Below are 18,639 nucleotides of genomic sequence, written 5' to 3' on the forward strand. Positions count from 1 at the left end.
AATGTCCCCCTCCAGTTGTCCCCAGTTTAATGTCCCCCACCAGCTTTCCTCCACAGTTTAACATCCCCATCCATATGTTCCCAGTTTAAAGCCCCTCTAGTTGCCCCAGTTTAAGGTCTTCATCCAGTGACCCCCACAGTGGCCTGTGGGCGGCTCTCTGCTTCACCATTATTATTAGTATTTATTTATATAGCACCATTAATTCCATGGTGCTTTACATTTGGGAGTTACATACAATACACAGAATATACAGGTAGATATAATATTAACAGTGATCGGCTGGCACAGTGGGATAGAGGGCCCTGCCCACGAGGGCTTACAATCTTACAATCCATTATATTAAACTCATCTGCATCTGGAGGAGCCGGGAAATATCTCCCATTGAACGGGACAGATTCTGGGATGTTTTTTTTTTACCTGTATTTATGAAGTGTGGAATGTAAGTAGGATTTGTGGTTTAAACTTTTTTTTTTGGTGGGCTAGGCATCACTGGTCCTCAGCTACCGGAAAAAAAAATATTCCTGGAAACCCTACAAGCCGCATCCATTAACCCTTAAGTGATCGGCCTGTTTTAGCCCAAACCATTATTTGCATTTTTCTGTCGATACATACCAAGGACTATTTTTTTTTTTTTTTTATTATTATTAATTTAGCTTTATGAGGGTTGTTTTTTTTCCAGAAAAAATGTAGTCCTGATGGTACTATTTTGGGGTAGATATATCTCATTGATTCTCTTTTATTAAATCTTTCTGAGAAGGAATAGAGAAAAAACAGGAATTTTGCCATTGACTTTTTCTGCTATAAATTTCATGCCGTTCACTGTGCAGTAACATAATATATTTATTCACTGGGTCGATACAATGATACCAAATTTGTATATATATCAGTGGCATAACTACCACGGTAGCAGTGGTAGTGGCTACCACAGGGCCTTGACACCTTAGGGGGCCCAGGCCCCCACACTGGTTAATATGCAAATAAAAAAAATATATATTTTTTTAAGGCTTGGGCCCTGGGTTTCCGGCTGGGGTCAGACCCGGAGATGTAGACCGTCCTATTTTTAGCCTTAGGTCCGGTTCACATCTGCGTTCAGTGAGTCCACATGGGGACGGAATACCGAACACATTGACAAGCGGTAAGCAGTGAAAGCACACGGACCCCTAAACTATAATGGGGTCTGTGTGCTTTCTGCACAGTGTCCGCATGAGTCATGCGGACAGAAAAGTAGGTCATGAAGTACTTTTCTGTCTGCATGTTCTGTGCAGACACCGCACAGAAAGCACACAGACCCTATTATATTCTATGGGATCTGTGTGCTTTCATAAGCTTACCGCTTGCCAATGTGTTCAGTACTCCTTTCAGGGGGGTCCCCATGCAGACTCCACGAACGGATTACCGAACACAGATGTGAACCAGGCCTAAGCGTTTTTTTTTTCTACAACTCACACAAGTGCCTCAGGTAGTGCAGCTCATCCAGGATGGCACATCAATGCGAGCTATGGCAAGAAGGTTTGCTGTGTCTGTCAGTGTAGTATCCAGAGGCTGGAGGCAACTACCAGGAGACAGGCCAGTATACCAGGAGACATGGAGGGGGCCATAGGAGCGCAACAACCGAGCAGCAGAACTGCTACCTCCACCTTTGTGCAAGGAGGAACAGGAGCACTGCCAGAGTCCTGCAAAATGACCTCCAGCAGGCCACAAATGTGCATGTTTCTACACAAACGGTTAGAAACTAACTCCATGAGGATGGTATGAGGGCCCAACGTCCACAGATGGGTGCTGTGTTCACAGCCCAACACCATGCAGGACGCTTGGCATTTGCCACTGAACACCAGGATTGGCAACTTCGCCACTGGCACCCTGTGCTCTTCACAGATGAAAGCAGGTTCACACTGAGCACGTGACAGAGTCTGGAGACACCATGGAGAGTGATCTGCTGCCTGCAACATCCTTCAGCATGACCGATTTGGCAGTGGGTCACTAATGGTGTGGGGTGGCATTTCTTTGGAGGGCCGCACAACTCTCCATGTGCTCGCCAGAGGTAGCCTGACTGCCATTAGGTACTGAGATGAGATCCTCAGACCCCTTGTGAGACCATATGCTAGTGCGGTTGGCCCTGGGTTCCTCCTAATGCAGGACAATGCCAGACCTCATGTTGTTGGAGTGTGCCATTAGTTCCAGCAATATGAAGGCATTGAAGCTATGGACTGTCCCGCCCGTTCCCTAGACCTGAATCCGATTGAGCACATCTGGGACATCATGTCTTGCTCCATCCACGAAAGTCACGTTGCACCACAGACTGTCAAGGAGTTGTGAGATACTTTAGTCCAGGTCTGGGAGGAGGTCCCTCAGGAGACCATTCGCAACCTCATCAGGATCATGCCCAGGCATTGTAGGGAGGTCATACAGGCACATGGAGGCCACACACACTACTGAGCCTCATTTTGACATGTTTTAAGGACATTACATCAAAGTTGGATCAGCCTGTAGTGTGTTTTTCTACTTTAATTTTGGGGGTGGACACCAAATCCAGGCCTCCATTGGTTAATGAATTTGAAGTTAAAAATGAGTCATACCCAGGCTGCTCTACCTATTTTAAACTATTCCAATTTTGTTCCCTAAATAATTTCTCGCCACAGTTCAGAAGACATCTAGGTTTGCTAAATAGACAATGAAACTAGACACAGACTCTGAAACAGAAGGGAGGCCTGGCAGTCCCGGACTGTGCTCAATAGCACTAGCTCAGGTGACTGTTGAGGCCAATGAATGCACCCTATTTTTTCTGCTATGTGAAATTATTCCTCCAATTGTTTACAGATCATTTCCTTGGTCCCTACATGTTTATCTGATCCATATTGGATGACTAATCACTCACCCTGCTCTGTGTAGGGGTGGGGACTGAGTTCTCCAGATCATGCTTGCTTTCCATGCTGTTATCTCCTGCTTCTATCAGGTCAGATAATAGCAGTTTGCTGATTAAGGTTGGGCAGTGTTTTTTTTTTTTATCTCTCTATGTAGACACAAATAACATTCAATATACTGCAAGAATGTTGTTTGTCCTGTAATGTCATGTAAGTGTTCTCTACAAACCTGTGTAACGTAATATACATATTTACTGTGCATATTTGAGCTGCAATTTTATTAGATTTCTAGTAATCATAATAATTAATCTCTGATGGTAAAGGCAAAGTCTATATCTACTGAGGTACTTTATAGTGTCCTGTCCGTCAAACAGGCAAAGCCGTCCACCAGTTTGTTGAAGAATATAGAAAGTAAGAAGAGGCAGCAAGAAAAATGCTGAGAGGGGGAGAGGGGAAAAAAAGAAAAAAAAAAAAAAAGTATCTCACAAAGCTGCAATACACATGTTCTTGTATAAATGTATATTCTATTTAAAGAGGACCTTTCACCAGCCTCACCAACTCCAGTCGTTAACCCTTTCGACATCCACCGTACTAGTACAGCGCATGTCAGGTGTTTAACTATGGTGGCCGCTTGGGAGTCGGGCGGCGCCATAGCGCCGGGTGTCTACTGTGTTACACAGTGGACTGCCAGCACTAATGCCTCCGATTGGTCCCCGCCGGAGGCGCCATTTTCCCAGTGGTGCATAGGCATCGCCGTTTTGCTGGTGATCACTGGTGCCTGTAGCAAGCTCCAGGGCCGACGTCACGTTTCCATGACTTGTAAAGGCTCCCGGCTGGTCTGCAGCCTCTTTCTTTTGCAGGCTGGTCTATGCAGCCTGCAAAAGAAATGATGATTTTTTGCAATGCATCAGCATTGTAATGCATTGCATTAGTGATCAGACCCCCTGGTGTTCAAAAAAAAAAAAAAAAAAATTTAAATACTGTGAAACACCTACACATTAGGTATCCCTGTGCCCAAAATCGCCCGCTCTACAAATCTATAAAAATATTTTTCCTGTACGGTAAACGCCGTAGCGGGAAAAATAGTCAAAAGTGCCAAACCGCCATTTTTTCACCGTTTTGATTCTGATAAAAATTAGAATAAAAAGTGATCAAAGCAATAACATTTCCCGAAAATGGTAGAACTAAAAAGTACACCCGGCCCCGCAAAAAAAGACACCCTATACATCTCTGTACACGGAAGTATAAAAAAAAGTTACGGCTGTCAGAATATGGCGACGTTTAGAAAAAAATTTTTTAACACAGTTTTGGATTTTTTTTAAGGGGTTAAAATGTAAATAAAACCATATAAATTTGGTATCCCCGGAATCATACTGAAACACAGAATACAGGGGACATGTAGTTTTGGCTGCACAATGAATGCTGTAAAACCGAAGCCCGTAAGAAAGTCGCAGAAATGCATTTTTTTTTCAAATCCACCCCATTCTGAATTTTTTTTCCAGCTTCCCAGTACATTATACAGAATAATTAATGGTGGCATCATGAAGAATATTTTTTATTTTTTTTAAATGTAGATTGTGAGCCCCACATAGAGCTCACAATGTACATTTTTCCCTATCAGTAGGTCTTTTTTTTGGAATATGGGATGAAAATCCATGCAAACACGGGGAGAACATACAAACTCCTTGCAGATGGTTTTATGCCCTTGGTGGGATTTGAACACTGGGACTCCAGTGCTGCAAGGCTGCAGTGCTCACCACTGAGCCACCATGTGGCCCCATCATGAAGAAAAATTTGTCCCGCAAAGATTAAGACCTCATATAGGTCTGGGAGCGGAGAAATAAAAAAGTTATGGGGTTTAGAAAGAGGGGAGTCAAAAACGAAAATCAAAAAATGCCATCGGCGGGAAGGGGTTAATATCTATTAATAGATGCTGATTCTAGCACAGTTATCTAGCCCCACCAGACTCACACCCCTTGTCTAATTCTACCTGACACCTAATAGTAGAGAGCCTAGATACCGTATTAGACAAAAAACAAACATAATAGCACTTATAGCTTGGGAATGGGGGCTAGAGAAAAATTCCCAATGTGCCACAATCAGTGGAGTAGCATCTATTAATGCAAACAGCAAGACTTGGGTCATCGAAAGGTCCTCTTTTAGGTCCTTTTTCAGAGAACATTCACCACAGTATACAAATTAATAACCAGGAGCAGGTTGAAAATACAGAACAGGTGTAAATCTCTTCATTATAACTTCTCTGTATTTAGTCTCTACTCCTGGTTTTGGCTTACAATCGCTGATGCAACACACTTAAGTGGAATAAGGTGTACGTTTTATATTGTGACAAATGGTCTCTGGATACTAACAGAATTCCAAGATGCTTTGGTTAAAAACCAAAAAAAAAAAAGTTATGTATTTGCTTGTGTTTCTGTATGCAGCTAGAAGAAGCCCTTTATAAGTTGTTAGTTAATACAAATGTGACAGTGTTTTAGACTTATACTAACATTTTATTTATTTTGTATAAAACAGAATAATGTCATAGATGCATATCTCCACTCAGTGTGAAACTCCTTATTAAATCACATGAAGAAGCTGTAGAGCCGCTGTCAAAGACAGGATTAGAACACCAAACAGTCCAATGTAGCCATAAGCACCTTTCATTCTCTTTGCGGGATCTAAAATAGACAAAAATAGTTATTGAAAACAGAACAATGCAGATTTTCATTTTTAATATTATGGCCTATTGTAGTCTGAGGGCTCTGTGTGCTTTTACTGCACACTGCTTGCCAGTTCGTCTGGTATTCTGTTTTGGGGTGGGGGGGAGGGGCCCATGTGGACTCCCCTAACAGATTACCAAAAGGCAGTTGTGAACAAGGGATTAGTGTTGGCCACAATATGGATAGCATTCTGTAACTGGAATAAGGGCTCGTTCACATCTGCGTTGCCCTCTCCGTTGTGCAGGTTTCCGTTTCCTGCATAAAACAGAGGCAGGAGACGGAAACCTGCAGGAGTCTTTCTCACCAATTCATTTGAATGGGTGAGAGAGATGTCCGGCAGTGAGCGTTTTACGCTCTCCGCCGCAAAACCGGGTTTTATAATCCGGACACAGAGTCGGACATGCAGTACTCTGTGTCCGGATTAAAAAATCCTGTTTCGCGGCGGAGAGCATAAAACGGCCGGACCGGTCTGTGCTTTGCGTCTTCTGGCATGCAAAAGACGGAAAGCACAGAACGGAAAGTAGAACGCAGGTGTGAACCTAGCGTAACTCATTTTTTCCCATGAAAAATAGTTCCTGTTGCAAGAAAAATGTACATTTATATTGCTGATATTTTTTCTGGAACAATATTAGACTTTGACGTAGTAAAATATACCACTAACTATTGTAAAACTAGGAGGTTAGTTCCTTGAGCATCCACTGGGCTATATCAGTATACCTGATATTTTTTGTGTATGGGGAATTATATCCTGCTACTACTTCCTACATAGTTGAAGCTCAAAAAATATTCAATGACATAGGTTTATTTTATTAAAATGGCAGCCTATAGGTGATGCATGCAAATGTTGCCTCAGACAGAGGTATCTGTTGTAAGTCAAAAATACTTTAGGACAGACTGTACATCAAAATTCAGATTAGAAAATTGATCAGACCAGATAAAAACAAGGAATTTCGCTGTCTTTTATCGATAAAAAAAGATCAGACATGATGACTTTTGACATATACAATACTTTGAAAGTTAAATATAGCTTATCATCCTTTCCCTAGTGAAATAAATGCGTGTGTGCAACACTTTAATCAGGTGGGATTGAATATTTATTTTATTAAGGTGAACAAGATGAGCGGCTGCCAGTGGCAGTACTTATTTTCAAGGATACGAAAAGATTAACATGCCTGAGTCTCCATTCACCAATGGCAGACTTACGGGGTAGACTGTCAGCCAATTGCAGAGAAGTTCCTGGGTTTGGACGATTTACCTAATGTATATGGCCAGCTTTACTAGATTACATGACTAAGGATCATCTACAACATAAAACCAAGTATTCTGTATAGAGTAATAGAAGACATACCTCCAGTATAGTATCCATGAGCATATGAAAAACGACTGGTCACCCATATAGCCCCAAGAACAGAAGCAGAGAGCTAAACAAATAAGAAATAATATTTTATAAATAGATGTTACTTCTCTATAGGTTATTTTATTTAAGTGTATATCTTAATTCATTTTCAGAATGCCATAAATGTAATAAAGTGGTCTAATAGTTTTATATGATATTATATGTATTAGGCTACATTCACACTAATACCACTACTATTTATAAACAGAAGTTATGATGCTGTGATAGGTCTGTTGCCTGACATGTAAATGTTCTCATCAGTACCCACTGATTTTATTGGGGTCTGCTGGGATTTTGACAGCACATAACACTGTTTTCAGTACTATTCTTGACATCAAAGGTGATGGAAACCCTTGAAGGTGAACAGACTTCTGAAAGGGGTTTTCTAAGACTTACATACTGATAGCCTAACTTTAGACTTCACAGCTGACTTCTTGTTCATTCACCACATGGTCTGTTCATATTCAATGTGAGTTGTAATACTAAGTATAGCGCCAACTCAATGTATGACATTGTGCTTGGCATTCATTGAAGAGGCCTCAGTGCTCATATGAAGTCTCTTGAAACAGTTGACCTGTGGGGTCCCAGGTGTCGGACGCTCGGTGATCAGATATTGATGGCCTATCCTAAGCACCACATGTGACAACAGTGTTTATATGTAGCACAGGTTGTCACAGCAGCTAGCTGGGATACAGTATTTAAATGGTTGTTCGGGCCAAAATGGACAACACTTTTATCTTTTAAATCAATCGGGGGGCCAGTGCATTATTATTATTATTATTTTTAATTCATACTCACCTGTCCCTGATACTCTGGTGTGCTACTGCTGTGTTCTGGTCCTTCTGAACAGGTCTTTTCTGGAGTTCCACTGAAGCCACTGATGTCTCTTCCAGAGGCCGCTGATTGGCCTCAGCCATCCCGTGAACGCTGAGGCCAATTAGTGGCTTCAGTGGAACTCCGAAAGAGACCAAGGAGAAGCCACCGGAGCAGAAAAAGTGGGAAGGGCTGGGAGGACACCAGAGCATCAGAGACAGGAGAATTGCTTTTTTTTTTTTTTTTTTTCTTTAATTCACTGCCCCTGGCTGATTTAAAAGTTAAAGAGGTTATCCAATTTTGCCTGGACAATCCCTTTAAGTGTAACTAAACTTCCATACAACTTCTGATTTCCAGCAGTATTTGTGTCATTAATAAATGTTGTAATATACTTTATACTATAAAGTCAGAGATATAACTGTTTGGAGTGACCCACTCCTACTCTCAATTTCTCTACATCTTACACAGCCCCATACTCCAGTACACAGTAACATTCAGTGTAAGGCAGATAAAGCTCTCTATACAGAAGGAAAGAGTGGAAAAAATGCAGGATTTCATAGAAAGGATCCAGAATTGGTCAAAGTATATTACAAACTTTATTGATGGCACAAATACTGCCAGAAACGAAAAGTTGTCCAAAACTTCAGTTACGCTTTAAGTTATTTATTTTCTATTTCTTCAGACTAAAGTAACATGCGAGCTTGTATGGATTAGTCAAGAACAGAGCAAATACCACATAGATGGTACCTGTGTGCCGCCTCTGCTTTTCACAAACCCATTCACATTCTGTAATAGAACATGCTCTGAGTTTTGAGTCCTGTGCTCACTCCCCCCCAACACATAAAAATACGATGAAAATCATAGTTATATGCATGGTGCCATACAAATAGAAGCATTAGTGTGCTAGCCATCGTTTGTATGTAGCCATAGTGTATTATCTATGAGGTCCCAGAATATGCATAACAATCTATAAAGTAATAATCCGCAGTGCAGTGAATGCTTTAATAAGCATGGCCTTCAGAGTTTACACCATTCTTTTCAATACATTCTTGCTTAGTAAGGGTGCGGTCACACAATGTAAATTGGAGCGTGATCTGGCATGTATACGGCGTGTCAGAGTTTGCGCGCTCAAAAAGAGCCCATTGATTTCAATGGGAGTTACGAGTGTATACACCGCGTAATTTTGCGCAAAATATGGGCGCAAAATAATGTGGCGTATACGCTTGTAACTCCCATTGAAATCAATGGGATCTTTTTGAGCGCGCAAACTCTGACACGCCGTATACATGCCAGATCACGCTCCAATTTACATCGTGTGAACGGGTAAGTTCACACTGAGTAAACGCTAGCTTATTTTGTAGAGTAAAATTACACTTGTAAATTTTGCTATCCCATTGACTTCAATGATATTTTTTTACACGTGCAAAAATACGCCTGTAAAATGTCATTGAAGTCAATGGGAGTCTTATTTTTACACGTGTATTTTGCAAAAATACACGCGCGTTTACTCACTGTGAACTTACATAATTGCATAGAAAAATATGTCCATTTAAATCTGCCATAATACTGTAGCACGGTATTTCTAACTAGATGCTTTCCTTTTCCAAGTTTTAATGCTTGAGATACACCGTTTATAACCACTGTGAAATCAAAAGGTTTAGAGTTAACATTGTAAAAAATAGCTTACATTAAGCTTTACTTACTGGAAATGCAAGACCTGCAATAAGCTGGAAGATGAGCCAAGCTGGATACACTTCCAATGTGTTCTGATGTGCTCTCTGGATACAGTTAAAAACATTCTCTTTGTCGGAATACATCTGCGGGTACTGTCATGAGAAAGCATTATATTCAAAAGCAGAACAACTAGTCCTGTTTTGTCAGTGGATCAAGATAACATGCGTTAAAATTCGCCATATGCAAGCAAATGGATACAAATGAAGTCTTCTGTTTGTATCTATCTTTTTTTACTGCAATGTTAAAATAAAAAGGGAAAAAAAACAAAGGACAGACCTTTAATCTGTGACGCTAAATTCACAGTTGCGTTTGGGGAAGGGGCGAGTCGGCTTGAGGACCCCCTGAATGGAAACCTAATATGTTTTTTTTCCCCGTTTTTTTGTTTTTAAAAAGGTTACCCTTGGAAACCTGTGGACCCCATAGATTACAATGGGGTCCACCGGGCTTCCGTCCGTGTTTTTTTTTTTAAGTGGAGTGGGGAATGGAATCCCCAGGCAGAGACTGGGTGCAAGTGTGAACCTATCCTTAGTATGGAAATCTGTTGCGCTGGTCCTCTTACAGTCTATATTCTATATAGTTATATAGCAAACTCCACACTGAAGAAGCATTAACTGCAGTGTTCTATTACAAGCACACATACAGTATGTGGGTGGTCCTCTGCACTGGACAATACATGAGATAAAGTAAAGATCATAAAGGCAGGCATAAATTTTGGAAGGTACCATAGTTCACCCTGACTGTCTTTGAATGCTTCTTATGTGTAGCTTAATAATCAATTTAGAGTAAACCCTCTTATAGCTAATCAAAAAACAACAATTAACCCAAAATTTAACAGTGATTATAAATTTATTTATTAAGCCAAAACCTGATTAAAAAAATATATATTAAAAACAGTGGCAATAGAGTGACATGAGGAGGTCGCAGCAAATACCATGGGAAGTTAAAGGGGTTTTCCAGACAAATTTATTTTATTTTTTTAAAATAAGTTTATTAGTGATATTAACGGGTTAATAAGTGCCCCCAAAAACCTTTAGCAGTGTTTTGAGTGATCTCTGGGAGCTCCTGGCATCCTCTGCACTTGTTTACCTGGTGTAGCTTCCTAGTGTCTTAGACTACAACTACTATGATGCATTGCATGAGCTGACACACACTACCTCCCTCTCACCTCCACCCCTCCCAATCTCCCTAGCTATCTTGCTACCAGCCCCTCCATTAGGGCTATGAAGATGATCTTGGATTTGTTTGAGAATCTCATCTTTAAAATGTTACCAAGATTATCATGATATCCCTTACAGATCTCGAGTGAGTCGCTGGTGAGAATGATGTTTGGCATTGAGATCCCAATGCAGATCTCAATTCCCGACAGCGTTTTTAACAGAAAATCACTCTGAATCTGTAAGGGCTATCATGATGAGCTTGGTAATATTTTAAAGAGGAGATTCTCATCTTTAAAATGAATCCAAGCTCATCTTTATAGGCTACTGGATCATGTGATATGGTTCTCTAAAGTGTCACCCACCTCCAATGAGAAGGAGGATGGATGGGAAAGGAGCAGAGCTCATCATTGGCCATCAACATTACACCTGCAGGGATCTAACAACCAGGACCTCTGAATATCAGCTTTCCAAGGACAGTGTGAGTACAGGCAATGGTAAGAATTCCATGAGCCATGCTGCTCACTTGCCATACAGGGTATAGTGGTGGGTTTAGGTACTGAAGTGGTGCACATGTTATGGCGGGTGAGCAGCATGGCTGTAGATGCAGGTATAGGATTTTATCTTGGGCTCTATGCATAGGTCTATGGCTGAGAGTTCTATTAAAGGGGCTCTATCAGCAAAACCTAAAAAAGAATATGATCTACTTACGCATTGTGCACGCTGGGCGGGCATTCAGGGTGTGTCTTCTTCTTCTTCCACGCCTCTTCTTCCTCCAATGTCTTCGGGTCCCGTCCTCCTCCGGCGCTCGCTGACACTGATTAAAAAAAATGGCATGGGCGCATGCGCAGTAGCCGTAGTAGAAGCCGCGTGCTACTGCGCATGCGCCCAGGCCATTTTTTTAAATCAATGTCAGTTAGCGAGCGCCGGAGGAGGACGGGACCTGAGGACATCAGAAGAAGAAGAGGCGTGGAAGAAGACACACCCTGAACGCCCGCCCAGCGTGCACGATGCGTAAGTAGATCACATTCTTTTTTAGGGTATTATCTTAAAACGGGGGGGGGGGGTAGTTTAACATAACTTTTACGGTGCCTGAATAGCCTTTTTAAAGGCCATTCACGCATATGTGGGGCTCTATCAGCATGATTTTGCTGATAGAGCCCCTTTAAATTTCTATACAACATTGAACTGTTGTATTGCAGTGTTTATAAGGCTTAAGATTGTTTTACTACTAGACAAACTGGTCTTCCCACTACTGAGGAAACTTAGCACAGTTCTAGAAAGTACTATGTATTATGTAAGTATTAGCAACAGACATTCCATTGACGATGACTTTGCAAAAAAAAAAGTGTGATGAAACAGACATGCATATTTTATTGCTTTACAAGCCTCTAGTCTAAATGTATAAATTTTGATGGCTTTTGTTTATTATATATGCAGAGCTTGTGAACAGTTTTGCTCTAATTTAGAAAAAAATGGTGGCCAAAACCGCAGTATATAAATGTACTCTAAGGCCACACGTAGCATGGCCTTTTTACAATGGTTTCCTCGGCGAATTTTCTGCCTCTATTATACCTATATGGAAAACACCAGCATTTCCTTATGTATAATTGACATGCTGTGATTTACAAAAACCTGAGTATTTTTTATATTGCAGCATTTCCGCTGCGGATTTCTTTCTGCAATGTGGATGGGATTAATTAGAATCTCATTCACACTGCAGGCACTATAAAATGCAGCGTTTTTGTAATGTAGGTCCCCCGGCCTAATACAGTCAAAATGTTGACTAACAGCAGCTACTACTCTAGCAGACCAAGCAAATCTCTGTGCTGCATGTGACTTCTGCATAAAAGAGTACAACTTCCTCCTGCCATAGCAAGGGAATAGGTAGGGGATTCAGACACCGGACCATTGACAAATACGCTTTGTTACATAAAGAGGTTATCACAATAGGATAGTAATAGGCTGCATTCACATGATCCGTTTCTGATGCGTTTTTTTGCAAAACAGTTAAAAAAAACACATTATATACAAAAAAAAAGCGTTACGCTAGGTTCAGACCTGAATTTGGGTTTCTGCTTGGAGACCACCTGAATGGAAATCTAATCTGCTTAAAAACATTACCTTCAGAAACCTGCGGACCCCATAGACAATAATGGGGTCTGCTGGGTTTCTGCCCGAAAAATGCAGAATTTTCAAGTGGATTGGGAAAAGGAATCTCCAGGCGGAGCGCAGATGCAAGTGTGAACCTGGCCTTAGCATGTTGGCAAATTCTAGCATAGAACAATTTATTAGTGTAGCCTGCACCATGCTTGGGAATATGTGTGTATGCTATATGCTGAGATATAGGAAACATGCAGCAAATATAAGGGACTTGCACTGAAATGTGACTGAAGAGGATGCACTAAGCTGTACACACACACACACCAAGCTGTACACACACACATCACTAAGCTGTACACACACACACACACACACACACACACACAATGTTTTGTAGTGCACACTACAGTGCCTGCAGGAAGCATGCAGCCTCGCTGGGAGTAGCAGACATCAGAGACGAGCTGGACTGTACAGCACAATGGCGAATGCATACACATACATGACATCTATGGCTTATAAACATCCTGTTCTAATCTTTCCGAATGACATGAGAGTAATTCACACAAGTACAATACCTTCACGCCATACTTCTTCCTTGCTTTGCCTACGTTGATCCCAAGGTACATGAGTAAAACATAGCTGTAGATAAAGGTGAGGATCACATAGGCAAAATTCTGCGGAAGTAGTTCATGTATGTTCGTCATGGTGGTCCTGCAGCTGCCGGGCTCCTGTACTCACAGAGGATACAAGAGTCTAGGGTAGCAACTGTTACACAACTCCACACTACACGACACTATATAGAGAGGGAGGGGCGACGTGGACTCCGTCCTGGAGAGCTTATCTGTGCTCTATACATCTAGACTAAAGGCCAGCACCCTGCTCTTATCTGCCTGCACAATGTGTCAGCACTATTGCTATCATTCACAAGGTTTGTCAAAGTCTCTTTTTGAACTCCAGATTTCTGTAGTTTAAGGCTAAACAAGGACAATCCCTTTTTCACCCTACATGCTTTGCTGTGATTTTTTATTTGCTGCACTTTAGCTGCTGTGTAAAACCATAGTACTTGTATGGTACATGATTGTCAATAAACTCATACCTCCCAACCGTCCCAATTTCCGCAGGGACATTCACAATTCCGGTGACGTGTCCCACGGTCCCGGTTGGAGGGAGGTATGTCCCGATTTCAACTCAGATCTGCGTGCAGAGGACGCAGATCTGTGTTGAACACATACGCGGCTGAAGCAAGGAGCTGTCACAGCTCAGCTCCTTGCTTCGCCGCTACTATTGGCTATGTAGACGTGATGTGATGACGTCACATCGCGTCTACAACTGTGTGAGAGAGAGCGGCGTGGGAACGAGGAGAAGGTAAGCATACCTCCCAACTTTTGAAGAACCGAAAGAGGGACAAAATGTGCGGCGCGCGCTGCGGCAAATTTAGCCCCGCCCACTTTTGTGTTGACTCCGCCCATTCTCATTAATTTTTTAATGTGTCCGCACACAGTATAATCCTCCTACAGTCACCCGTAAATTATATGTTCCCCCTCTATTTCTCTCCCAGTTTCATATACACCCTTCATCTGCCCCCAGTTTCATGTCCCCCCTCCATCTCTGCCCCCAGTTTCATGTCCCCTCCATCTCTGTCCCCAGATTCATGTCCCCCATCTCTGCCCCCAGATTCATGTCCCCTCCATCTCTGCCCCAGATTCATGTCCCCACATCTCTGCCCCCAGATTCATGTCCCCACATCTCTGCCCCCAGATTCATGTCCCCTCCATCTCTGCCCCCAGATTCATGTCTCCACATCTCTGCCCCCAGATTCATGTCCTCTCCATCTCTGCCCCCAGATTCATGTCTCCACATCTCTGCCCCCAGATTCATGTCCCTCCATCTCTGCCCCCAGATTCATGTCTCCACATCTCTGCCTCCAGATTCATGTCCCCCCATCTCTGCCCCCAGATTCATGTCTCCACATCTCTGCCCCCAGTGTCATGCCGTCCTCTCCTTCATCTTCCCCCAGTTTCACGTTCCACCTTAGTGTACACATTACACTTACCCATACCTCCCAACCGTCCCGATTTCCGCGGGACATTCACCATTCCGGTCACGTGTCCCGCGGTCCCAGTTGGAGGGAGGTATGTCCCGATTTCAACTCAGATCTGCGTCCAGAGGAATTTACAGTTCCTGCAAAGTGGATGGGATTCTAGAGAATCCACTGACTGTTACCACTGACACCAATGATAGAATCCCTTTAAAAAATTATACTAACCCCTGTACCTATTGTCAAGGTCTGGGGTTGCTAGGTGGGGTGACATAGACACACAAATCCAGATTTAGTCCAAAAAAAGGTAGAGTTTTATTTTCACTCCAAAAACAGTGCAGCAACAAAGGAAAAAAATACAAAAATAAATACCTGCCCGGCTAGGCTCTAACTGAACACAGAATAAGTTACCTCACCTAGAATAACAGATTCAATAGCAAGTTGCATCTTTCAGGACAGCTCCAATAGTGCAACCTTCCTGCTCAGTGGCGTAACTAGGAATGGCGGGGCCCCGTGGCGAACTTTTGACATGTGGCGAACTTTTGACATGGCCCCCCCCCCCAACCGACACCGATGTCGAAGACCTCGACTGGCCCCCTCCTCCGCACTCTATTATGTCCCTTAGTGGCCCCTGCACACAGTATTATGCCCCATAGTGGCCCCTGCACACAGTATTATGTCCCTTAGTGGCCCCTGCACACAGTATTATCCCCCATAGTGGCCCCTGCACACAGTATTATCCCCCATAGTGGCCCCTGCACACAGTATTATGTCTCTTAGTGGCCCCTGCACACAGTATTATGTCCCTTACTGGCCCCTGCACACAGTATTATGTCCCTTACTGGCCCCTGCACACAGTATTTTGTCCCTTACTGGCCCCTGCACACAGTATTATAGCCCATAGTTGCCCCTGCACAGAGTATTATGTCCCTATCTGGCCCCTGCAAACAGTATCATCCCCAATAGTGTCCCCTGCACATAGTATTATACCCCATAGTGGACACCCATAAACAATTATTATACTCTGGGGTCTTTTCAGACCCCGGAGTATAATAATTGGAGACCCAGGGGAATGAAAACATAAAAAATTACTGTTACTTACCTGTCCCCCGGCTCCTACGCTGTCTTCTCCGCTGCCATTCTTCTGAAATTACTTCAGCTGTCACATGACCTGGGACGTAGGCCGGGTTAGGACGCTGCAGAAGCTGCCACAATGTGTGGACTGGAGGGGCGTGGAATGACAGGTGCCACTGCCAACCTACCTACCATACCTTCCATTCTCATTCACAGTTACCCGTACATTATATGTCCCCTTCCAACTACCACACAGTATTAAGTCCCTGTCCTGGTGCCCCAGTTTAAACTAGCAGAAACTAGAGGGGGGCATGAAACTGGAGAAGCTGGAGGGGGACATTAAACAGTGGGGGTAGTTGGAGGGGAGCAATAAATTAATGGCAGCTGGAGTGGGACATGAAACTGGGGGCAACTAGAGGCCCTCCAGCTACTTCCACAGTTTAATTTCCTCCTCCAGTGACCCCCACTGTTTAATATCCCCTCCAGTTGTCCCCATTTTAATGTCCCTCTTAATCCCCCCCAGTTTAATTGCCACCTTCATCTGTTCCAAGTTTAATTTTCCCCTTTTATCTGCCCCTGTTTAATATCCCACTTCATCTGCCCCCAGATTAATATTCCCCCTTCCTCTGCCCTTAGCTTAATGTCCCCCCTTTGTCTGGCCCCAGCATAATATCCCCCGTCCATCTCTGCCCCAATATAATGTCCCCCCTCCATATCTGCCCCAGTATAATGTCCCCCCTCCATCTCTGCCCCCAGTATAATACTCCCCCTCCATCTCGGCCCCTAGGTTACTGTTCCTCCTCAATTTGTCATCAGTTTAACATAAAAACACTGATACTCACCTTTCCTCGATCCCCTGCCGTTCTGTCTGCAGTCAGTCTGTTCTGCTTCAGCACTGAGCTCCGGCTCCAGATGCGATGTGATGACGTCATCACATCGCGCCCGGAGCGGGAGCACACCGTTGAAACAGGAGCTGTGCCAACAGCTTCTGCTTCCTCCAATACTGTATTCCTGCAGACGTAGTTGAAACCGGGACATACATCCCGCCAACCGGGACTGCGGGACATGACCCTGAATCCGGGAATGTCCCGCAGAATCCAGAACAGTTGGGACGTATGCCTATACCTGCATGCAGCAAACAGATTGCAAGAAAAAATTTCACAAATTCAAATTTGACACTAAAGTGCATGCTCAAGCAATCCCTTTCTGCAGACAAAATGTACTTTCCAAACAAATCTAAGATGTGAGGGATTCATACATATGACACATATATTGACAGGTGCAGGTCTTAAAAGCCAAAATTGCAGAAATGCAACAACCAATTTTGTGGACTGACATAAGAATATAATTTTCTATCCGCTCACACAAATTGTAACTAATGAATAATTATAATCTCTATACCCAACTAATGTAATAACTAGGGCTGGTTTCAGATTGCAGTAACATGGTCGCTTTATTGGACGCAACCTCCAAAACATCATTACTGGTGTTAGAGTCATATTTCTAGATCTGATCTGATGACTACTGGAAGTCCAAGTGTTTTGTCTGTACTATGAGTGCAAAAGAAAAAAAGCACCCGCTATTACACCCATCTGAAAGCTGCCAAAAACTGGGATTTTATATGGTGACATTCAATGGGTGAAAATGTGTTATTTGACTGATAGAACTTTTCCACCTGTTAAAGTGTTTTATACGTTCAACTCTAGTGCTAATCGTTATTGCTACTATTTTAACACGTATCGAATATCGCTAGAGAGGTGGTTAACATATTTTACTCTATAAAGAACAGGTATGGATAGAACAGGGACAGGGTGAAATTTAAACTTTATTGATGACTGTGTATGTCTGTGTAAGTGTTTGGCGCAACTCTTTTGGCACTGCAATCTGAATGATGGTAAACGTTTGGGTCACAGCGCCAACAAACTTCCAGGTTATATTCACAGGGGCATTACATAAGAATACCCCTCTGATTAGGCTCAGAGGGGTATTACATTATCCCTCTGTGTGACAATCAGAGAGCAAAACTACAGTATGCACTCTGATAAGAGAGGGGATAACATGGACAGAAGTCTATGCTACCCCCTTGGGGTCACATACAAGTTATGCACCATGCAATTTATCATCATCTCTGCATGCAGCTCTGCTCCTTCCCCCTCCCTCTGCATGCAGCTTCAAGATGCTGCCTGGGGCAGGACTGGGGTGGACACATTAGAGCTCCAAATCTCAGGATTCATTTAGGCCTATGAAAATGAGCATGGAAACGCTATTGGGTATTGAGATCTGCATAGGGATCTCAATGCCAAATAGCATTTTCATCAGCAAATCACTTTGGATCTTTAAGGGCTATCATGATGATCTTGGAATTATTTTAAAGATGAGATCAACTATAAAATTAATCTAAAATCCTCTTCATAGCCCTAACTGATCCTAAGAAATTGGCATTAGTAGTAAGGACAGAAGTGCCAACCTGGCTGGAGGTATAAATACGTAAGTGGCACAGAAGAGGTTAATTTGGACATTTCACCACCTTCAACAAAGTCCAACTCTTTGCATCAATTAAGAGCTGATGCTCCACTGATTCTGGCACAGTTGGAATTCTTCTCTAACCTCTACTGTTCCTGAGAAATCAATGCTGTTAGTTTTGGCAGGGCTATGTATCTCCCCACTGTCAGAAAGGCGTTCCTCATAGCTAAGCGTCAACGCACCCACCCCCCCAACTGTACTTTCAGAGGGGGCATTCCTTATC

The 18,639-nt window shown here is 42.9% G+C and overlaps 1 protein-coding gene across 1 annotated transcript; it reads right to left on the minus strand.

Moving 5' to 3' along the window:
- Nucleotides 1-5,366: 5,366 nt before the first annotated feature.
- On the minus strand, nt 5,367-13,560 carry LOC142193746 (glutathione S-transferase 3, mitochondrial-like). Its single transcript, XM_075262746.1, has 4 exons — nt 13,357-13,560; nt 9,494-9,616; nt 6,930-7,002; nt 5,367-5,539 (listed from the first exon to the last, which is right to left on the minus strand). Exons 1-4 carry the CDS (start codon nt 13,483-13,485, stop codon nt 5,439-5,441), a joined length of 426 nt encoding a protein of 141 aa, XP_075118847.1. The 5' UTR covers nt 13,486-13,560; the 3' UTR covers nt 5,367-5,438.
- Between the last annotated feature and the right edge of the window lie 5,079 nt (nt 13,561-18,639).

Source organism: Leptodactylus fuscus, chromosome 2 (assembly GCF_031893055.1).
Source record: "Leptodactylus fuscus isolate aLepFus1 chromosome 2, aLepFus1.hap2, whole genome shotgun sequence".
In the NCBI taxonomy this organism is placed as follows: domain Eukaryota; kingdom Metazoa; phylum Chordata; class Amphibia; order Anura; family Leptodactylidae; genus Leptodactylus; species Leptodactylus fuscus.